The 25095-nt window shown below is 37.1% G+C and overlaps 2 protein-coding genes across 2 annotated transcripts in view; one reads left to right on the top strand and one right to left on the bottom strand.

Moving 5' to 3' along the window:
* Nucleotides 1-25095, top strand: part of RS1 (retinoschisin 1) — a 284554-nt gene that overhangs the window by 196058 nt on the left and 63401 nt on the right. The window lies entirely within an intron of this gene.
* Nucleotides 1-25095, bottom strand: part of PPEF1 (protein phosphatase with EF-hand domain 1) — a 121979-nt gene that overhangs the window by 57717 nt on the left and 39167 nt on the right. The window contains exons 3-5 of the mRNA XM_075999172.1: nucleotides 21935-22062; nucleotides 18915-18975; nucleotides 5572-5732 (exon numbers count right to left, since the gene is read on the bottom strand). Of these exons, the coding sequence (XP_075855287.1) occupies nucleotides 5572-5732; nucleotides 18915-18975; nucleotides 21935-22062 (350 nt within the window). The remainder of the gene's footprint in view (nucleotides 1-5571; nucleotides 5733-18914; nucleotides 18976-21934; nucleotides 22063-25095) is intronic.

Raw genomic sequence — 25095 nt, 5'->3', positions numbered from 1 at the left:
GCTTAAATAAAAATTTAAACAGTAAATAGGAGTAGAACAATAAAAATGAATTTTCCCTCTTCCTCAGATCTCAGTCCTCTAATCCCTGTTCCCAGAAACAGCCACTGTTATAAGTCTTTTGAATATCTTTCCCAAAAATATTTTTTGCATTTGCAAGCAAACAGAAATAAATATAACCACACATGAATATGCAAATGCATGTACAAATATATAATCCCTTAGACAATGTGGTATATCCATACAAAGTAATATTATTCAGCTAAAAATAGTAATGAAATACTGGTACACACTACAACATGGATGAACTCTGAAAAAATTATGCCAAGAGAAAGAAGCCAGACATAAAAGGCCACATATATTGTAGGATTCCATTTATATAAAATGTTTAGATTAGATAAATCCATAGAGACAGAAAGTAAATTAACGGTTACCAAGAGCTAGGGGACGGGGGATATGGGAGTAACTGCTAATGGGTACAAGGTTTTGTTTGGGACGATGAAAATGTCCTGGAATTAGATTGTGGTGATAGGTACACAACATTTTGAATATACTAAATACAGCTGAATTATATAATTTAAAATGGTTAAAATGATCAATTTTATGTTATATGAATTTTATCTCAATTTTTAAAAATCAAAATTCACATGATCCTTATTTTTTTTACAAACACACCGTACACTGTGTTAAACCTTTTACTCTTCCCTTAACAATATAATTTTTATTTTTACGAAGTCAAAATTATCAATCTTTTCTATTATGGCTCTGTGGATTAATGTATCTTTTATCTCCTTGAACATATTAAGCATATTTATTTTAAACTCTTAGTTTGATAATGCCATTAACTAAATGCCCTCTCAATTGTTTGTTCTTTGCCTCAGGTTTCTTTCATGTGTTGTATAACCTCCTGTGCCTGGTTATATTTGTATTGAGTTCTGGAAATTGTATATGAAAAATTGGAGAAATGATTTCAGGCCTATTTTCTTTCAGAGGATTTAAATTTGCTGTTGGCAGGTGGCTAAGAGCACTAGCTATCTGAGATGATCTCAATTCAATTTCAGGAATTACATCATTCATTCGAAGCTATTCTTCAATGCCTGCAGAGCCAGTCTACTTCTAATTCAGTCTTAGTCCTAGGTATGACCCTTAGGGTTCTAACCTAAGAATAAGGGTCTTGGGGTGACATCAGTGAAAATGGTGGAGTCAGTAGCCCCAAGGTCCTAACCCTCCACAGAAACATTGAAAAAACAAACAAAAAAACTGTCAGAATCAACTTTGTCAGAACTCTGGAAAATATTCAAAGTTTATAGCATCCATACAAACACTAAATCAAGAAAAAGGAAACTTAATAATGGTTCAGCACAAGCAGGAAGTAAAGACTAAGATTTGTAAACAGCCTGGCTAAGCAATGAAGGAGTACCTCAATACAGACCTAATCTGTAAAGACTGGAAAAGGTTTGTTTCTTTTTTCTTTTCTTCTCCTTCTTTTTCTTTCTTTTTTTCCTTTTTTTTTTTTTTTGTTTTTGTTATGGCTCCTGGTGTTCAAGGAAATCTTTTTTAAAACACTAACCTAACTGAATGCAAGCTAAAGGAATAAAGATTTCAGAGACCACATGCACAACTAGACCTAACAGATATCTATAGAACACTCTACCCACCAACAGCAGACTATACATTGTTCTCAAGGACACATGGAACATTCCATAAGGTAGGCCAGATGTTAGACCACAAAATAAACCTCAATAATTTAAAAAGATTGAAATCATGCAAAGTATCTTCTTTGACCACAGTAGAATGAAACTAGAAATCAATAACAGAAGCAAAACTAGAATATTCACAAATATGTGGAAATTACACAACATACTCTTAAACAACCAAAGAGTAAAAAAAAAAAATCACAAGGGAAATTAGAAAATACTTTGAGATGAATGAAAATGAAAACACAACATACCAAAACTTATGGAATATAGCAAAAGCAGTGCTCAGAGAGAAATTTATAACTATAAATGCCTGCATTAAAAATAAGAAGGATCTCAAATCAATAACCTAACTTGACACTTTAAATAGCTAGAAAAATAAGAGCAAACTAAACCCAAAGCTCACATAAGGAAGAAAATAAGAATTAGAAATAAATGAAATAGAGAATAGAAAAACTATAGATAAAAATCAACAAAACCAAAAGTTAGTTCTTTGAAAAGATCAACAAAATAAATAAACGTTTAGCTAGACTAAGAGAGAAAATGCAAATAACTAAAATTAGAAACTAAAATGATGACATTACCATCAACCTTAAAGAAATAAAAAAGGATTATAAGAGAATACTATAAACAATTGTATACCAAAAAATTGGATAACTTAGAAGAAATGGAAAAATTCCTAGAAACACAAAAATTGCCAGAACAGACTCAAGAAGAAATAGAAAATCTGAACTGACATACAACAAATAAAAAGATGGAATCAGTAATCAAAAAACTCCTAACAAAGAAAAGTTGAAGACCAAATGGCTTCACTGGTGAACTCTTCTAAACATTTAAAGAATTAATACCAATCCTTCTCAAACTATTCCAAAAATTAGAATAAGAGGAAATAATTCCCAACTCATTCTATGAGACCAGCATTACCCTGATACCAAAGGCACACAAAGATATTACAAGAAAAAAAAATTACAGACCAATATCCCTTATGAATATAGATGCAAAAATTCCCAAGAAAATACTAGCAAACCAAATCCAACAGCATTTTGTTTTGTTTTGTTTTGAGATAGCATCTCAGTCTGTTGCGTGGGCTGGAATGCAGTGGTGTCATCATAGCTTACTGCAACCTCAAACTCCTAGACTCAAGCGATTCTTTTGCCTCAGCCTCCCTCAGGTATGTGCCACCATGTCTGGCTAAATTTTTCTATCTTTTGTAGAGAAGAGGGTCTTGTTGTGTTGCTCAGGCTGGTCTCAAACTCTTGGCTTCAAGCAATTCTCCTGCCTCGGCCTCCCAAAGTGCTAGGATTACATGCATGAGCCACTGTGCCCAGCCCCAATAGCATTTTACAGGGATTATATACCATGGTCAAGTGGGATTTATCCAAGAAATATAAGAGTGGTTCATCACACGAAAATTAATCAATGTATTACATCACATTAATAGAATCAAGGGGAAAAAACACATCATCTCAACTGATGCAGAAAAAGCATTTGAGAAAATCCAATACTCTTTCATGATAAAATCACTCAGAAAACTAAGAATAGAAGGAAACTTCCTTAACACGATGAAGGGCATTTATGAAAACTCCACAACTAACATCAAACTTAATGGTGAAAAACTGAAAGGTTCCTCTCTAAGATCAGGAATAAAATAAACATGCCCACTTTCACCATTGCTATTCATCTAATATTGTCCTAGACGTTCAAGCCAGAACAATAAGGCAAGAAAAAGAAATAAAAAGTGTCTAAATCAGAAAGGGGAAAGCAAAACTATCTCTATTCACAGATGACATGATCCTATTCATAGAGTATCCCAAAGAATATACATACACACATACATGAACTACTGGTGCTAATAAATATATTTAGCAAAGTTGTGGAGTACGAAATCAACACAATCCAAAAATGAATTAAGAAAATGATTCCTTTTACAATAGCAACCAAAAGAATAAAATACCTATGAATAAATTTAACTGAGGTAGTGAAAGACTTGACTACTGAAAACTATAAAACCTTGCTTAAAGAAATTAAAGAATAAATAAATAAATGGAAAGACACCATGGTTTGGAAGACTTAATATTATCAAGATGGCAATACTACCCAAAGTGATCTAAAGATTCAATGCAATACCTATCAAAATCCCAACAGGCTTTTTTGAAGAAATGGAAAATGTGATCCTCAAATTCATTACAAGGGGCCCCAAATAGCCAAAACCATAATAAAAAAAAAAGTTAAGGAATCAAAATTTCCTGTTTTAAAGTTTACTAGAAAACTACAGTAATCAGTGTGGTACTGGCATAAAGACAGACACATAGACCAATGGAATAGAACTGAGAATCCAGAAACAAACCCATACATCTACAGCCTAAAGATTTTTAACAAGGGCGTCAAGATCATTCAATGGGGAAAGAACACTCTCTTCAACAAATGGTACTGGGACAACTGCATATCTATATGAAAAAAGTGAATTTTGACCCCTCCCTAACACCATATATAGAAATTAACTTAAAATGGCCGATAAACTTAAATGCAAAAGCTAAAACTATAAAACTCTTTGAAAAAAACATAGGAGTAAATCTTTATGACTTTGGATTTAGCAATGGATTCTTAGATATGACAACAAAAGCACAAGCAACCAAAGAAAAAAACGGATAAATTGGACTTCATCAAAATTTAAAGCTTTTGTGTATCAAAGTAAATTATCAAGAAATTGAAAAGACAACCTACAGAATGGAAGAAAATATTTGCAAATCATATATCTGATAAGAAATTTATATCCAGAAAGAACTCTTATAACTCAATAATAAAAAGACAACCTGGTTTTAAATGGGCAAATATTCTGCATAGACATTTCTGCAAGGAATGTATATAAATGGCCAATAAATACATGGAAAGATGCTCAACATCATTAGTCATGATGGAAATGCAAATCAAAACCACAATGAAACATCATTTCATACACACTAGGATGGTGATAATAAAAATAAAAACAAAATAACAAATGTTGGTAAAAACATGGAGAAACTGGAACTCTCATATATTGCTGGTAGAAATATAAACTGGTGCAACCACTGTGGAAAACATTTTAGCAGTTACTGGAAAATTTAAATATAGAGTTACCATATGACACAGCATAGAGTTAACATATGACCCAGTGGAATACTCCTAGGTATATGCCACCCAAGATAATTGAGAACACATGTTCATACAAAAATTTGTACATGAATATTCATAGCAGAATTATTTACTATAGCCAAAAGATGGAAACAACCCAAATGCCCTTTCATTGATAAACAGATAAACAAAATGTGGTATACAATGGAATATTACCAGCCATAAAAAGAAATGAAGTAATACTATATGTTATGGATGAAGCTTAAAAACACTATGTTAAGTAAAAGAAGCCAAACACAAATAGCCAAATATTATGATTTCATTTATATGAAATATCCAGAATAGGCAAATCCATAGAGACAGAAAGTGGAATGGTGGTTGCCAGGGGTGGGAAGGAGAGAATGGTAATGAGTATGGCCTTTGTTTGGGGGGTGACAAAAATGCTCTGGAATTAGATGTTGGTGATGGTTGAACAATCTTATAAATGTACTAAAATTCACTGAATTGTACATTTTTAAATCATGAATTTTATGGTATGTGAATTATCTCAGAAAGAGAAAAAGAAATTCTATAAGTCTATCAAGAAGAGCTTGCTGTGTACCTGAGGGGATTTCTACTTAATGGACAGAGAGGGTAGCTCTCACTTAATGTGAACTGTTTTTTTTTTTTTAAATACATTTCTGCTGTAGTATTTCCATTCATTCATTCAAGAGTCATTGGGCACCTGTTACGTATAAGAATCAAGGCAGCATCTGCTTCTACTTGCCTGATGTTGCATGAAGGCCTCAAGAAGACAGTCAATATCAACAAAAGTGAGAGGAAACTGCAGCCGGGGACCTGAATAGGAGTCTGGGACACCTACCAACTCCACATAATCCTGTCTCTCCTTGATGCACTTTTGACTTGCAAGAAGTCGTTGAACTAATTCTGGAAAACAAAAGACAGAAATCAACATTCCAATACTAAAATTTAATAAATATCTTCCAGAATACCTAGCCCACATGAGGCACTGTGCTAAATGTTATGAATACCAATATATCCCACATATAACCATGAGAGGATTAACTGATTCTGAGACCAGTAGGTACATTTACATGGAACACCATCATCCCTTCTGGGCAGACATTTTACCACAGTAGTGAGTCCCTAATCAATGGGGAGGGGAGGAAGGGAGAAGCACAGAGAAAACTAGTTAATCAAGGTATTCTGATGCTCAAAGCTCTAGCTCTAAATCTTTTGCCCACTCTTACATCTCAGGTTTTTACAAATAGGGCTGAAAACATAATAATGCATTGTATTGGGTTCAAACATCTGCTTCTATTCAGGATCTACAGAAAATTAGACTGCAATATTCAATTTTTTCCTGTTAAACACTTCAGAGGATTTTACTTAGCTATAATTGATTTCTCTTCTTTACACAAAAATAAATTTACTGACATGATTTTTTTCTTGGTAACAAAGCAGATAAAGTTAAATGACAAACCATAGGCAGAAATACCCAAAGAACCTCTCTCTTAGGGTGCTAAGACCAGGGTCCTTGTTGCTAGATTGCTCATGTAACAGCCCAAGAACAGAAATCTGGACAATTAAGGGGGAGAAAGATGAAAGAAGATATGGTAGACTGATTGCAAAAATGACCCCAATTCTCTATCCCAGTTTCTATCCATGATTTTTTTTATGTGATTTTGACTCCCATCAAGAGTCTGTCTCCCCATCCCTTCAAACTGGGCAGGGTTGGTGCCTTGTATTGATGTAAAGAATGTGATGAAAGTGATGTGTACCAGTTCCAAGCCCAAGTCTCAGGAGGCCTTGTATGCTTCCATGCTCTCTTTTTTAGAATGGTACCACTAACACAAAGCGCAGGCTAGCCTATAGATAGATCCAGGATCATGTGGAGCGGAACTGAGTCATCCTCGTCAAGGCTGTCCTAGATTAGCCACCAGCCAGCAGACCTCCAGACACATGAGTGAACTCCAGCCAAGGCCGCAAAAACTGCCAAATCAAGCCCGCCAAGATCAGTAGAAGTTTTCAGGTAATCTGTTGACTTGTTAGCAAAAAGAAATGTTTATTACATGCCACTGAGATATTGTGGTTGTTTAATACACGGTATTATTGCCGTAACAGATAAATAACCCAGAGAATGATGACATACTCTTCAACTCATTAATGCTGAATTGCTACAAAGGCCATTCATCAGAAGTTCTCTGCAAACAGTTTTTATCTTTTTAAATATTTGGAGTGGTCAAGTTTAGAAGGTATGATGTTAACAGATGTAGATAGGATACATTTTTTTCATGATCCAGTTATGCTGAGAGATTACAGTTAAGAACTAAACTTGAAAAATTTTTTCTAGAGTAAGTCATAGTATTTTGTAATTAAAACAATATTTTCTAAATTATTGTGTACCCCAATTTTCTTGGTGATAGTTTACTATGTTTTATAGGAAGTTGAATTTAGCAGTAATAATGTCTATCTTCAATGTGGTCCAGCAGAGGTTATTTTTCTCATTTGGATTTGGTTTGAGATTTAAGAATAACTTAATTATTTCAACTTATATTTAGAAACTAGAAATGCAGAGCATCTTGAGAAACTTTATCTCAGATTCATTATGTAGGCAGTAAAGCCTAAATACTTAACTTTCTTAAGAATCTAGCAATCCATTTCAATTTGGTAGTCATTCCTGAAGACAAATCTTGCTCCAAAAGAAATCTTTTCTTTTCCTGACTCTACACACCGAAATATCAAGCAACTTTTAGAAAAAAAAACACAAAAAACTCTAGCTGGTTCATGACATCATCTAACAGAATTGTAGATTATTTTCTGTTATAGACTCTGAGAAATAAAGTGAATGTGGAACACGTGGTCAGAACCAGGGGATTCTGTTTTTTAGATGGAGGAGGAATTTATGACACAATTGCAGTATTCATGAAAGGCAGCATAGCTTTTGAAGCATGCCTGGCTTAGAAACCCAGATGCTAGAAGGAAAGAGGAAAAGAAGTTGAGGACACAGATATGCATGTGAGGACGCCTCTGGGGATGTCCCACCCAGCTCCCTTCTAAATCCTCAGAGGCCTGGTGGCTTCTCTTGCCTATATACTCCAGCATGATCCTCTCTTCCGACTCTGGAACACAATGAAACATAGTTGAAGACTCCTCCAATCTAAAATGTCACCTCTCAACCTCACATCTGCCCCACATGGAGAAAGATTTCCTCTTTCACCCCAGCACTCTATGATTTGCCATCTCTATCTTTATCATTCCTACTGGACTACCTTTTCTTTCTCCTCTTTGGATAATTTCTCATCTTTCAAAATGCAGCAACCCCTGTCCAAGTTGAGCCCCAAACCACACCTTCTGCGTGGCATCATGTTGACAATGCTGATGATGAGAGCTCCCAGTTACTGAATGCTTACTGTGTATTACAGTATATTACAGGCACTGTAATAAAGTCTTTTCAAATATATATTCATGTAATGATCACAACTACCGTATGAGGTCAATATGGTTATTATACCCATTTTATACATGAGGAAAATGGGGCACAGCATGTAAGTGGAAGAGATGGAACTCAATCCAGACAAGCTGGCTCTGAGCCCAAACTCTTAACCACTACATTTTTACTACATGTGAAAATATAACTATGTTATACAATATATATATACATATATAGTATTATTTCTATACTTATAACTGGTTTGCTGAATAATCCTAACTGTGACGTATAAACAGGAAATCATTTTGTTTTCCCAATCATTGCCTTCACCCATGCTCTGTTTTCTCTTTCTTTCCCATCAACAAACTGCCACATCAAATCAATTCCATCACTTCCAGTTACTAAAACTCTTATTATTATATATATATACTCAGTATATATATAATATACTCAGTCTTATTAAGAAAAAAATTAAAATATTTTTTTTCTTCTTTAAAGGAAATAAGCTCAGTTTGGCCTTTCCTTCTATAGATTTGATGACCTTCATTCCTTAAAAGTTCAGTGACAAATATATGAAAAAGTACCATTTCCCTAAACCAATTCTTAGTTAAAACTATTCAATATGAAATACCAATCAACATCAAATCATAATCCTTCTGCTGGTTTTTACCAACATATAAAAAGAATAACAGATTCTCTTCCCATAGTCAATATGTGTCATATATGAAAGCAATCAAAAGTTTTAACATTTCTAATGCATATACTATCCTTGAGGGCTATAACTATTATAACTAATAATAATTTAATGAATGCCAACAATATTTAAAGATTTGTACACCATGTAATTAGAGTTAATCCTTACCTATTTGGTTTACAATTTTGTCAACATGAATCTAAACTAATTAAGTATAATAAAATCTTGAATTATAACCAAATGATACCTTTTACAAGTTGTTCTAAAGAAAATCCTTTAAAAATACCCCCTACATATAATCTTTTCTTTTACCTAGTACAGACTCAAAATCTGGACAGGGAAAAATGTAAAGCCCATAATTCTTTAAAAAACAATTTCTGCTTCTACCACCTACATGTCACTTTGAAAACAAGCTCCAGATATTGCTGGGAAAAGAAAAGCACCAATTGAGCCACATTTATAGTTATTTCTTTTCTCAATTATGAATATGGATCAAAACCACTTGTGTCCATATAATAAATTCAATAGATGCCAAAATGACATTTCATAAAATCCAATACCTATTCCTGATTTTTTTAAGGACTCAGAAAACCTGGGAATGGAAGGATACTTCCTTAACATAATCTTATAAATCTAAATCAACAATAATGGTTTTTCCATTAAGTCATTAACAAAACAAGAATGTCCACTTTCATTGTTTCATTTTAACACTGTTCTGCTATCTCTGGCCAATGTAATTGTTAGGGTGGAAAGGCTTGGTAGGTGTTCATGGTGTGGGTGGAGAAAGATTTCTCACTCAGAGATTAAGATATAAAAGTAAAAACATTTAACTTCTCAGGAGGATAGAGAATGAGAGAGAGAGAGAAGGGAAGGGGGAAGAGAGCAGAGAGATGGCATGGCAACCCAAAGAAAGAGAAGGAGATGCCAGCAGAGACCAAGTGGCTCCCTGATTTTAAGGGGGAGGAAGAGAAGAAAAAAGTGATGGCAGTTGATAGCAAAAGCAGTAGCAGGTAGATAACAAAAACTGCAAGGATGTCAAAGTCCAAAAGTCGGTTTCCTGTTCTTCCTTGGAGAAAGGACTATCACAGGAGATGGGACTCTGTCCTCAAGATATGGTTGAGGCTGCAGCTCATTCTCCTGCTGTTTACTCAGGAACTCTGCAAAAGCAGATTTTCAAAAAAAAAAAAAAATTTTGAAGAGAGATTAATATCTCTTTCCCGTTTTTCAGCTTTTTCAGAAATTGTGCAAAACAGAACTCCTGCAGGGTCCCTGTTACTTAGACAACTCATAGGATTGATCTTTAACCATTACTGGGGAAACTGTAGGATTAGGTATTTTTCCTATGTGGGATTAGGTATTTTCCTGTTATTTTTGCAAGGCTGCCCCTATCAGTAAAAAGACACAAAGCTGAAGTAAGAACAGCAACTATTAGACAGAAAGATATAAAAATAAAATTACTTGTGGCCAATGTGATTAAATACCTACATTCAAGAAAATCCATTGAAAAATTCCCAGAATTGATAGGAGAATTAAATATAATATAGAAGTTACCCACACTAGTTTGAATCACAGCTTCACCACTGATGAAATGAATAACCTTGGGAGATAACTCTCTAAGCCTCCCATCCCATATCTACAAAAAGGGGATGAGAATACTACTACTCTGACTGGTTTGTCATGAGGACTAAATGAAATGATATTTTTAAAGCATTTAAATACATGGCACATAGTAAACATTTAATGAATATCAGCAATAATAATAATTTCATTATTAGTTAAAAGTAGTATAAGATATTAATAAATAGACATAAAAGCTTTACCATTAATAAATGCTACCAATAATCAATGGAAGATATAATGGGAAAAATGTCCTATTCACCATAGCAACAAAAAATATAAAATATCTTGTCAGATAGGACATTTTGGCTGATCTGGAAAGCAGAAAGAAAAGTCAAAACAACATTTCCACACACTCCATCCCACTCCCCACTTCCGCCAGTCTCTGTTTAAACCTGTGTATGGGGGCGTTGGCTTTCTGCCTTGGGAGGAGGCTGATGTGAAAAGCGGATTGGGATCATTTGTGTGGAGTCTCTGTTCTGTGTTAAGTCTAAAGTATTATGACAGGGAGAGAAACTGTCCTAATTGATTTTCATGAAAGAGGTAGTAAGATTATGAGGACAAGTACTACTGCTTCCAGGTCACCTATCATCTTTGGAATACCCAAAATGTCTCTGTGCTTCAGAGTTAAAAAACATTAATCTAACCAGCCTGAGCAAGAGCGAGACCCCGTCTCTACTATAAATAGAAAGAAATTAATTGGCCAACTGATATATATATAAAAAATTAGCCGGGCATGGTGGCGCATGCCTGTAGTCCCAGCTACCCGGGAGGCTGAGGCAGAAGGATCACTCGAGCCCAGGAGTTTGAGGTTGCTGTGAGCTAGGCTGACGCCACGGCACTCACTCTAGCCTGGGCAACAAAGCGAGACTCTGTCTCAAAAAAAAAAAAAAAAAAAAAAAAACATTAATCTGGTCCTGATATCTGGAAATGTTAAATAAACTTCTGGCCCCTAAAAATACCCTTCTTAGGGATCATGGCACTTTGGTTAAACAGGCTGAGGTGGAGGTCGTCTGGAATCCTCATGTAAGCACAACACAAGGGCCATTCAAACTATAATGCTAGGCTAGCTAAAGGGAATCCATTTTGCTTCCAGTATGCTTTGGGTTTGTTCTTGAAAATTTAGAATTAACCTGCTGCTTGTTTACACAGCTGCTGGGGAACATGATTAGAAAACAGCCTTGAGGAAAAGCAGATCAAGAGTCCAGAATAGGCCAACTGCAGATAATGAGGACAAGATCCACCAGATGACCTACTGTTTACTGATAACCATCAAGGAAGTCAGGATGACTTGCACAAAGCTTGCTTTCTGCCACCAACCTCCTTTACCCCCTCCCTTTATAAACTGCTTGGTAAGCAGAGGTGAAGAGATGGTCTTTGAGACAACAGTCCACCATCTCCTCAGTCTGCCAACACTTGAATAAACCACCTTTCCTTCACCAACACTCGCCTCTCGTATCTGGTTCTTGGGTGGCAGGCAGCTGAACCTGTGTCTGGCAACACTCCCATCAAAGAGGGCCATTAGAAATCAACCTATAATAATAATCTGTAAATATCCTTTTCTGCTATACTCTAATAATTAAATCAGTGTGACTCTAGGACTCTATGTATAATAGAGAGATGTGTAAGAGAATAGACAGAAAAAAAGAATAGGTAGCCCAGAAATATGCCCAATTATACATCTGTAAATAAGTATATTATGAGGCAGGCATTATAAATCAGTAGTGAAAAGATCTCTTATCAAAGAAATTTTGCAGAAAAATTTAACTACTTGGAAATTTTCTTTGTATTATGTTAATTAGTCTCAACTACTAGATATTAAATAATTTTCTTATTCAGTTTATGTGTGGAAAAAAACAACACTCAACAGGCTTTTTCCCATTCTCACATTCAACAATAACAATCAACACAGAAGACTTCTGTGACCACAAGTGTGGGGTTTTTCTCCCCATCACAAGCAAGCAATTCTACAGCAAGCACCAACTGGATGTCCTCCAATTTAATTCTGACACTATCTGAAAGGGGTGGTCTTGCTGAAATAACAGGAAAATATCTAATCCGACAATTTCCTAATAACAGCTAATCAAGAGCTCTCTCCCTGCTCTCTGCTTTCTCTCCCCAGCTGACAGGCACCCTGCAGGAACTCTGTTTTCACAAACATCTGAAAAGAGTCACAGAAAGAAAAATGTAAACCCCTCTCTTTATATTCACCAGCTCACTGCCCTTTAGAATCTGTGTCTATAGCCTTAAGGAGTTCCTGAGAAGCCCCTGGACAAACAGCAAGGGAGCAAAAGCCAAGCCTCAGTTTCCTGCTCAAAATCCTATCCTAAGGGCTAGATCACCACAATACCTTTGACATCTGATAGCCACTTTTCTTGTTATCTGCCTGCAGAGGGAAGAAAGAGAGGAGCCCATGTAGCATTCACATTCTCACATTTGGCTACAGCCATAAATCATCCTCACTCCCTTTTTACAATTCCTAAATAAAAAGCCCGAATACCTGATTCTCTCTGCCAAAATACCCTTCCTCTTCCTCTTTCACTGTGTTGGCCCTTTCCTGCTTGGGAAAGTAAAATAAATTGCTTCTATCCTAATCTTCGTCCGGAGAAATTTTTCTCAAACCCACATGCACTAGCTCTGCACTAGCACTCCACCCTAGCACTGTCTACCTGGGGATGGCATCACATCCCACAGGTCAAGGGCTCAGTCCCCAAGATTGCTCCCTACTCTTCAGGTACCAGTCATAAGTCCAGGCCTCTGGAACTTCTGACCAACTAGCCTGAAGTTGGGATTCCCACAACCCTCTCTTTGGGCTTGATGAATTTGCTACAGCAGCTCAGGAAAACATTTAAGTTTACTGGTTTATTGTAAAGGACATTACAAAGGACACAGATGAGGAAAAGCATAGGGCTAGGTATGGAGGAAGGGGCACAGAGCTTCCATGCCTTCTCTGGGCATGCCGCCCTCCAGGAACCTCCACGTGTTCAGCTATCTGGAAGCTCCCTGAACCCCGTCCTTTTGGGTTTTTATGGAGGCTTCATTACATCAGCACAATTGATTAGTTTGCAAATATTTTCTCCCATTCTTTAGGCTATTTGCTCTGTTAATTATTTCCTTAGCTGTTCAGAAGCTTTTTAATTTAATCAAATCCCATTTATTTATTTTTGTTGTTGCAGTAATTGCCATTGGTGTCTTAGTCATAAATACTTTGCCTAGGCCAATGTCTAGAATAGAGTTTATCCTACATTTTCTTCTAGAATTCTTATGATCTCATGCCTTACATTTAAGTCTTTTATCCATCTTTAGTTAATTTTTGTGAGTGGTTCCTGTTTCATTCTTCTGTATGTGGCTATCCAATTTTCCCAGCATCATTTATTGAATAGGGCTTCTTTTCCCAAGTGTGTGTTGTTGTCTGCTTTGTCAAAGATCAGTTGGCTATAGACAGATGGTTTTATATCTGGGTTGTCTATTCTATTCCATTGGTCTATGTCTCTATTTTTGTGTCAGTACCATGCTGTTTTGATTACTATAGCCTTGTAGTATAGTTTGAAGTCTGGAAAATTTTTAAAGTCAAACCATAAAACATCTAGAAATATAGGCATAGTGATACACATTTTAAATATTTTAGGGCCTTTTAAGTTTAAAAGCATAAAGATTCACCAAAAAAAGATATTTAGACTTAAAAAAAATATTTTAAATAATTAATGGATGAAATGTCTTGAGCCTGATTTTAAAAAATTTCAATTTATATATCACAGAAGCTCAGCAAACCCCAAGCAGGATAAATAAAAATGAAATTTCATCAAGGTACATTTGCTATTTTCCAGTGTTACTTAGGTTAATATGTTTCTTACCCACCTCCTTCAGGTAGTTGTATGTTATTCATTTGTAATATAGTTAGGTTCTTTCGTCACAATATGTATTCTTTTTGGATTACATGCATGCTCATGTATTCCAAAGGATTACATGCTCAGGATTACATGCTCATATTCTTGTTCTCTCTCTCTCTCTCTCTCTCTCTCTCTCTCTCTCTCTCTCTCTCTCTCTCTCTCTCTCTCTCCCTCTCTCTCTCCTGATTTTAATTAATTATCATTTCTGGGGAGGATGTGAAACATAATCATGATTCTAAGAGTCAAAACTACAAAATGTACTCAGAGAAGTATCACTCCCCCCAGTCCCTTCTACCCAATGCCTACTCTCTCATTCTTTCTGCCCTGTTCCCACTCATCCTCTGTAGGTAAACAATGTCATTAGTTCTGTTTTATTATAGGTTTATCCTATATTTATTTTTGTATAAATAGATATATATGTACACATATATATACACACACTTATATGCATATATATAATCCCACACAGGGCAAGATTTCCTAAATAGGATACAGAAAGCACTAACCATAAAGTAAAAAAACTGTACTATATTAAAATTAAGAATGTCTCTTCAAAGTCACCATTTAAAGATTGGAGGAATAAAATCCAAAGACCAGAAAAAGATATTTGCAGTACATTTATCTAACAAAGATTCATATTTAGGATAGTTTGAGAATTCTTACAAATTATTAAGAAAAAGACAGACAACCAGTTGCCCTATAATAGAGACAGAAATGATTTCAGGAGTTTTGCAGGGCTTTGCCCTGAAGGAATATGTGAACATGTTACTTCACATATCAAAAGCTGTCTCGCCTCAGGAGGACATCTCACCAATCGGTAGCACTTTAGTGCTTTCCACAACGCTGTCTCAGACCTGTCGGCTTGCACCTGATGCTTCTGTACCACAAAGCTCGGTATGGGGCCACAGGTGGAGAACTGATCAAAGAGTGCCTGCCTGACAGACACCTGTGGCTAAAAGCAATTAGCCTAAGGGACAGTTTCTGCTTCACTCCTGACTACCTATCTCAATCAACAAAAAACTAGATAAAGAAATATAGAGCCACTATATTTCTATTTAGCCTTTCTGCTAACTGATAATTTTATCTTAGAACTTAGAAGTTTGTCTTAGAAAGATTTTGTAACCATTTGCTCACATAGATAGAGTCAATTAAAGGATCTCTAGAAGATTTTTGGGAGACTTTAAACCTAAAGGTACTTACCTATTATTATATAAATCTGTTACCACTGGCAACCTATCACTGTACCAATAAATACTGATGCAGGACTTCAATTGTGGCCTCACAGCTCATGGGAATGTTGGAGGCCCCCTGGCTCCCCATCTTTTAAAACTGTACTTTCATCTCTGTGTCTTCTTTTATTTCTGTATTCTCTACTTTCTATTATTTCCTTATCTTTTGCAATGACCCCTGCCAAAGGGATCCGATTTTCGGCTGGGAGTGTAGCTAACTCCCCGCAACAGCCCAATAGAAAAATGGGCAAGTTCGGGCGCAGTGGCTCACACCTGTAATCCTAGCTCTCTGGGAGGCCAAGGCGGGTGGATTGCTCAAGGTCAGGAGTTTGAAACCAGCCTGAGCAAGAGCAAGACCCCGTCTCTACTATAAGTAGAAAGAAATTAATTGGCCAACTAATATATATAGAAAAAATTAGCCAGGCATGGTGGCACATGCCTGTAGTCCCAGCTACTCGGGAGGCTAAGGCAGTAGGATTGCTTGAGCCCAGGAGTTTGAGGTTGCTGTGAGCTAGGCTGACGCCATGGCACTCACTCTAGCCTGGGCAACAAAGTGAGACTCTGTCTCAAAAAAAAAAAGAAAGAAAAATGGGCAAAAGACTGGAACAGGCACTTCACCATATGAGATGTCCACGTGACTAATAAACATACAAAAAGGTCAGCAACTTCACTGCTCACCAGGGAAATGCAAATTAAAGCAGAAATATGATATTACTAATGATATTACTACATACTCACTGGAATGGCTAAAATGGAAAGAATGTATAATTCCAAGTATTGAATAGGATATGAAACAATTGGAACTGGTGAGAGTATAGTTGGTACAACCATCTTGAAATATTGTTTGTCAATATCTAATAAAGCTGAACATATATATGCCCTATAACCCAAAACCTCCATCCTTGGGTTGTGATACATCTTTATAATAATGTCCCCAAATATATCATGCCTCCCTGTAATGGCAGTACTACAGCATTTACACTGTATTGCTGCCATTTCTCCCAGCAAGAGATGGATATTTCTTAACCCCTTTGAATCTGTGGCTGGCATTGTGACTTGCTTTGACCAATAGAATATGGCAGAACTGGTCTTCCAGAGTTCCAGCACACAGGTATTAATAGGTTTGCAGCTTCTCCCTTTGCCCTCTTGGACCCAACCACTATGTAAGGAAGTACAGAATATGCTGCTGGACAGAGAGGCTGCATGAGAAGAATAGAGGTAACCAGGTTAATAGCCAATACCAAAGTCCCAGATAGGTGAGTAAAGCCATTTGGACTTTCCTGCCCAGCCAAGCTAGATGAATGAGCTCAACTGATACAACGTGGAACAGAGACAAGGTGTCCCCAGTAAGCTCTGTTCAAATGCCTGACCCACAGAATCACAAGCAATAAAATGGCTGTTGTTTTTAAGCTACTACATTTTGGGGTGGTTTGTTATGAAGCAATAGATAACTGAAAATGAGTATATAGCCAAAGAAATGAATATACATGTTTACCAAAAGGGATATGTACAAGAATGTGCATAGCAGCACCATTTAAATCACCAATCTGAAAACAACTCAAATGCCCATAAACAACAGAATGGATAAATTATGGTATATTATTAAAATGGAATATTATTCAGCAATAAGAATGATCAAATTATAAGGATGACTCTTATGAATATAATGTTGCACAAAACAAGCCAGACTCAAAAGAGTATATATCATATGCTTCCATTTATATAAAGAAGTTCAAAAACGAGCAAAACTAATCTAGGGTGTAAAAGTTAAGAAAGTAATTGGGTGGAGTAGGGGTTGGGTAGTAATTAGAAGAGGGTAGAGGGGGGCTTCTGTGGCTCTGATCATGTTTTATTTCTTATTTTGGGTGCCTGTTACATAAGTGTGTTTAAGAAAATTTATTGAGTCATACAATTTGTGCACTTTCCTATAATATATGAGGGCTATCTGGAAAGTATTCAGCCATAATTTTCATATTACATGGCTAGATACTTTCTGGACAGCCCTCGTATGTTATACTTAAAAAAAAAAAGTTTACACAAAAAGATTAAATCACTGTCCCCCTTCTTTGATAAAAATAACTTGTTATATTTTAAAATCACCTGTATAATTTTATAAATGCATATTTTTAAAAATACCGAGTCTGAGTAAATATCTCTAGGCTGGAACCCATCCATCTGTAGCTCTGAAACTCCTTAAGTGATTTTGATGAAGTGAGCCTGGATTGAAATCTTAGGTCATTAGCAGAAAGAATGCTGTTTCATTTCATCATTATTATATTTCCTCTCGAAAACATTTTTGCCAAAGAACATGAAGCACAAGCAACTGTCCTCAAACTGCAATTATCTAAAAGAAAGAAAATGGCAAAGTACCCACTTCCACCCACTCCCCACTCCAGGTTTGGCTATTTCACCATTCGGAAAGCTTCTACAGATCATTAAATGCTTTAATTAGTTTCATGCATATGTACTTAGCTCAAATCATGCCATTAAAACACCATTCTTTTACCACTTTGAAAGGTGTTTACCAGATTATTTAAAATATGCTCCTAGATGCCATATATATTTTAATTAGAGCAAAAAAGTAGTTGGCCCAAATAAAAGAAAAATGAGTTTTTAAGTCTGGTATACCTTGGAGATAATAACAGGCAGATCTTAATTTTGCAGGAGAAATACATGCTTTGTGAATAATTATAATTTTAAATTCATTTTTGAACCACATATATATTGTCTCTGTCTGCTTCAGAATGACTAGATGATAGACAGATATATAATAGAAATGACAGGCATAGACAGATAGATAGAGATATATACATAGGGTAGCAAAGAGACATAATGGGGCCAATTGTGTTTAATCCACCATTTTCCCCTAGATTTGCTCCATGAAATACTCAAGATATTTTGATCTCTCAGCACAAAATTTTGTGGATGAAAAATAAGATTCTCTTTACTAAGCTATTTTTGTGCATCAGTAGATTGTAGCTCAGAGAAGGTATTCAACAAATGAATGAATTCTAATTCAGATTTTTGAAAAGTGGAAAAATTAAATGGCCAATTTAGTCCACATCATCCAGAGAGGAACAAAAGGCAGTTGAACGTATTTCACCAGTTGCTGAGTGTCACGTAAACAAAAGAGGTGGGCATCGTCTTAATTTCTTAGGGTTCTCCCATCTTCAGAATTTATATCTTTTGATGAGGGCAATTCAATATTTAATGAGTACTTTTCCAAATACTAAACTTTTCACTTACCTGGATCATCCTCACATATATGTGTATAATTTTCCAGCATGAAGGAAAAGAAACTGGACAGCTAGACAAAATAAAAATACATTCATCAATTAATGAACACTAAACAACTACTGTAGCAAATACTATCCCCTTACTCTTCTGGGGCACTCGCCTGTCAGCTGCTGCAGGTGTTAAGAGTCACACCTATACCTGCCTCCAGAGGTTTCCCTCCCAGATGGGCAGCACCTCACCCAGAGCTACAGAGGATATTATAAACACACCCCTCACGGAGGGCTGCCCAGAGCCAATGACTGGCTGAAGCAAGGATATAATGGCCCAGTCCCCCACCTCCCTTGCTCCTGCGAGGGACAAACTGTGATGCACTTCACACTTGAGGGCTCCCAGTGGGATCAGGCTAAGGTCAGACTCTCCCAAAAAGCACATTTTTGCCAAGCTTCTTCACTTGTCCTAACTCACTCTCCTCACTCCCTTGTAAGTTTTCCATGAGAACACTCCTTTAGTAAGTTACTTGTACCAGAATCCCTGTCTCAGACTCTGCTTCTAAGAAATCCAATCTAAGATAGCACTAAATTTTTCTCATTATGATCTCTTATTTTCTTTTTGGTGGTGAGATTCAGAGTTAAGGAATACTCTTAAATATCAAATATATTTCAGAAATAAAGGAAGAGAAATGTAGAAGTCCATCAGCATTCCAAGCATTACCTAGGTGCTGCCTCTATACCTACCAATGATCTGCAAAGACTTGCATTTATATAGCACAAATAATTTCTTCTTCAAGTCCTTCTTCCCACGAAGAGTGAACACTAAGGAACTTTATCAATCTGGGAGTAGATCTGGTAGTTGAGGGAAGGAAGATTTTCCATACAAATATCAAAATGTATTATTTTAATGTTGTCGATGGGTGTATCAATTAAGAGTCAATAGAAACCATAATTAGATATCACTTCATGCCTTTAATCAAAAAGACAGATAACAAGTGTTGGCAAAAATGTGAAGAGGCTGGGCATGGTGGTTCATGCCTGTAACCCTAGCACTTTGGGAGGCTGAGGCAGGAGGATCACTTGAGGCCAGGAGTTTGAGAACAGCCTGGGCAACATAGCAAGACCCAGTCTCTACAAAAAATAAAAAAATCAGCCGGCTGTAAGGACACACTCCTGTAGTCCCAGCTACTTGGAAGGCTGAGGCAGGAGGATCACTTGAAGCCAGGCACTGGAGGTTGCAATGAGCTATGATGACTCCACTGCACTCCAGCCCGGGCAACAGTGTGAGACTCTGTCTCAATCAATCAATAAATAAAAAATATGAAGAAATTGGAGTCCACAGTACTGGTGGAAATGTAAAATGGTACACCTGCTTGGGAAAACAGTTTAGCAGTTACTCAAAAAGTTAAACACAGAGTTACCATATGAGCCAGCAATTCTATTCCTAGGCATATACCCAAGAGAAATGAAAACATGTTCATATAAAAACTTGCACATAAATATTCATAGCAGCATTATTCATAATAGTTAAAAGGTAGAACAACCCAAATAATTCATCATCTGAGGAGTAGATAAACAAAATGTGGTCTATCCACACACTGGAATATTATTCAGCTATATAAAGGAATGAAGTCCTGACCCACGCTACAACATAGATGAACCTTGAAGATTTGAAGACTTGAAGACTTACTTATGCTAAGTAAAAGAAGGCAGACACAAAAGACCACATATTGTATTAAACGGCCAGAAAGGGCAAATCCATAGAGACAGAAAACAGATTAATCGTTGCCCGGGCTAGGGTAGGTGAGAATGAGGAAGTAACTACTAATAGGTATGGAGTTTGGGGGAGGTGATGAAAACATCCTAAAACTGATTGTGACGATGGCTGCACAACTCTGTGAATATACTAAAAACCATTGAATTGTATGCTTTTAATGGTTGAGTTGTGTAGTTTGTGAATTATATCTCAATAAGTCTGTTATTAAAAAAAAAAGAGTCAATAGGAAAGAATGTACTGACGCTGAAATGTTTGTGTATAAAACATATCAATTTGGAGGCTCACTCTATATTCATCACTATGTTCTACAGTGCTTGAAAAAGAGTCAATGCTGTGAGCTCCTAATGTGGGCAAAGAAAACATTTGATTGAATCACAGTATATCATTTTTAGAGCTACCAATAATAAATCCAGCAATTTAATTCTTTTTGGAATTTTCTTAATTATCTTTAAAGATTATAATGTGATACATAAATATATGATTGTTAAAAACTATAAACAATACCAAATGAAAATAAGAAGTCCCTCTTAACATCCCTACCCATCCCTACCCTACCCAATACTACTCCTGTCCCCAGAACAAACCACTGTAAAAACTGTCCTGTGTATATATTTCCAGATTTTTACTGTATGTTTTTCTTTCACATATATGGGATAAATTCTACATATTGTCCTGTAAGTTGATTTTTTTTCATTAACAACTATATTGGAGATATTTCTGGAGACCTTTTTATTATTAAAAGTACTTTTTAAAATTAATGAGCATTAAAGCTGGATTTATGAATTCTTTTTGTAAGTTTTAACAAGGCCTTCCTCACCCACATATATTTTCTTCGAGAACTTCCATAGGTTTGTTCTCAAGAGATTCTTCCATTTTTTAACTCCTTAAAGTATTCTTTCCTTCATAAAGTAAAAACTTTACCTCATATTAGGGCATATATCCCAAAATAGAATAAGGCTATTTTTATTAGTTAACTAGACATCAGGCAACCCTCTTAAAAATGTGAACTTCAAAACTGAAAACATTTGGTATGAATGAGCTCCAAAAAAAAAAAAAAAAAAAACTGAAAACACCATCCTCCTCCCAAGTCTCCTCCCTCCACTCTCTCTCAATAGCTAGTTCCAAGACAATGTCACTATATCCTCTATTAAAGCCTTTCTCCAAGGTTCCTCAGCTTAAAATGGACCCAAACTTTCACTCGTTCAATAAGAGCGGGTAAAGGGAAGCCTTTTACCAAAAGAAGACAAGCTTGCAAAACAGACCTGCATTTGGCTTTGTTCGTCAGCATATTCGATGGACTGGAAGACAGTGAGGGCATACTGTAGCCTTGCCATCAGTCGAGCTCTGTAACCTCGGTACCACTTCTGGATGATCAATACAGCTTTTAACACTGTTGATACATAGGACATAAAAGTCAGAGGAAAACATGGTATGTAGCTCTTGGAGGGAAATAGGTATTTCACAAAAACAAACAAACAAAAAACAGTCTTCCTAGATTCCTAGGTAATAAGAATATAAAAACTCCAAACAATGAGGTTGACCTGTATGCTTTTTATAAAATGCCCTTGAGTTTCAAACACTCAGAGAATAATGATGGCATAGCCATTAGGAGTAGAAGTTTCGGGGTAAGACTGTCTGAATTTGAATCTCAGGTCTGCTAACATTCATAGACAATATATGACTTTAGGGAAGTACTAAAACTCTCAAAGCCTCAGTCTCCTCATCTGTAAAATGGGGATAATAACAACATATACCTTTGGCACTGCCTAGACATATTAAATCTACATGTGCTCTATGAAGTAGCAATTCCATTCTTCACTATATACCACGAAGCAATTTTCACACAGTCCATAAAAGAGACATACAGGAATGCAATTTTTTTCTTTGTGGCAATAGGGAATTTGGTACCAACGCAGCCTGGCTGTCCATTGCTAGGAAAGGGAATGTGTGCCTGTGGTGGGTGCACACCATGCAGTAACTCACTACAACTGGAAGCAACAGATTAGCCCAATGCCTAGTGTAGAGCACATGCTAAGCAGATGGCAACTATAACTATTGTCTTGTGGACCAGCTAGGCAGGCTGTCTTTCTTCTGGGGCTAGTGGCCTTTGAACCATCCTGTAGCTTCACAGTATTGAAGAAAGAGATCAGGTGAGAGATAATGAGATTTAAAATTTAGTCTCTTGTGCCTCTTCAAGTTTGAGAGTAAAGAGCAATCAACACCAGCTGGTTCCTTTTATTCACACTATCATTTTTCCCAGTTGGCACATAAAAATTAAGAGTTGGCTATAACAAGAACAATTTGAGTTCTGAAAGCAGGGATTCAGCCTCCAGTCCTAGTATCCCTTGACTTAGTACTGCTGTGGTATAGGCCAGGACCTAGGGAAGCTAGGGAAGCCCATCTGAGGTTTATTTATGAGCTTCTCTAAGGCTCTTGGGTTCCAGGGACTCTTGCTTCATTATTCAGCTTTCAGAAAACCCTGGGAAATAGACTTAAGGTCAAGTGTCACAATCTTTATAGGGAAAAATCATGGGGAGAAGAACAGAGTGACTTGTTCAATATTGCCAGGCAGACAAATGGTAGTGCCATGGCTGAAATCTCAACTGTTCTCACCATATCATTATGGAGAGCCTAGGCTCACCAGAAAGGACTGTTTTGTGTGAGTCACTGTCATGATGAACCAATCCTCTCACCTCAGGGGTTCTCATATTCACTAAGCACAACAGTGCTGGTCCAGTGCTATTTACTGAGCACTTCGTAAGGGCCAGCCAATGTATTAGTTCCTACAGTCTTCACAACATCATGAAGCTGAGAGAGACGACGGACTGACTTAAGTTCACTTAGCCAGTAGGTGGAAATGGACAGGGAGGATTTGAACCCAGGTCTCACTGACTCCACAGCCCAGGCTCTTAACCTCCATAGAGCTATTGACATTCTTCGGTGCCTCAGTTTCTTTATCTGCACAATGATGTAGTGGAATAAATGATCATTAAAGTCTCTTCTATTTAGTATTAGCAACATCAATAATAAATAAGCTCCTCATTTCTTCTATAATAAATAATAGAACAAAATAACTACCATATGTTAAGGGTCTACTTCAGTCCCCACAAGTATTATCATCTCCGTGTTACACATAAGGAAACTTTGAGTTCAGAGAAGCAAGCATGTTGCTCAAAGTCACTTACCTAGTATGGACTCAGATCCTCTCGCTCCCATGATAGCCAGTTACTTCATTCCCTAATCTATTTGTATCTTTCCTCCCTTTGAATGATAATAGCACCATTTATTGAATGCCTACTATGTGCCTGGCACTAGCCAGACACTTTACATGTGTTGCCACTTCTACTCCTCCCCAACATGGGGAAAGAGGCAAGCTAAGCCCCCTCTCCCATCTCTGCCTTGCTTCTGTGGAGTCCCTTGCTAGGATCCCCACCCGACTCTCCAAGGGAGGAGCTGCTGTTTTGTTTGGTGAGTGCACAATATGTTCATTATGCTCGATTACACATGGATACTGGGCCTCGGAGGGTATGCAGCCGTGCTCAGTTCCCTGTCTTGCACTTCCTCTTCTATTCCAAAGTCAGGAAGCGGAACTGCTCCCACCCCAGCCCCACTTGGGAATCAGCCATCTCTGTCTATGCTTGCACTCCTGTACCTGAGCGTGCATGCCACTAATTAAGCTATTGTGTCTCAGCTCTCACCCCACCCTTCTCCAGTCACTCAGTGGGGCTGAGGCTGGGGCTCTGCAGACCCCATTTCAGCTTTGCCAGTTGCCCCCTGTTAGGCTCTGCCAATAGGGTCAGAAGAGGGACAAGGGACATACTCCTTCCTGTTTCTAATAGTGTAACCTAGCAACCGCTCTTCACCCTCTGCAGCAGCAGTTGGATGCAGCTTGCAGCTTACCTAGCCTTTGCAAAACCGGCCTCATGACAGCCCCTGGGACATTAGCACCAGCTGAGAAGCACCACTTCTCAAAGGTCTGAGTTTCAGCTCTGCAGACCCTCCTCTACATCCCTAAATTGGAATAAATCCAATCTTTTCCCATTGTTCTCTCAGCCCTAGGGGTAGTAACTTTCTTGTAGTTGCTACCTCTACAGACCTTAGAGTTTCCGTTCAGTTACCTAGTAACACCTGGATATCTACTTAACAATGCTTTACATTCCCTTCTCTCTGTTCAAATCGCTCTGTGGTTTCTGCCTCCTGACTGAACCCTGCCTGATGAGCTAGTCTCAGGAGGGTGGGAAAAATAGGTCCTGCTTAGACCTCAAGCCTCCAACTTCCTAGGTGTTCCAACTCAGGCCCACGCTAGAGTTCTACATTGGCCTTTTGATTAGTTGTGTGGCGGTTGATAAGTTGGCCTATGATCCACATCCTGCTGTTGTCCCTTGGGCATACAGTTCCTGCAGAAACCTCTCCAGAAGAGGCA

The sequence above is a fragment of the Microcebus murinus genome, chromosome X, assembly GCF_040939455.1.
Source record: "Microcebus murinus isolate Inina chromosome X, M.murinus_Inina_mat1.0, whole genome shotgun sequence".
Lineage (NCBI taxonomy): Eukaryota > Metazoa > Chordata > Mammalia > Primates > Cheirogaleidae > Microcebus > Microcebus murinus.
The sequence above is the reverse complement of the archived record's forward strand: the minus strand, read 5'-3'. Positions and strand labels throughout refer to the sequence as shown.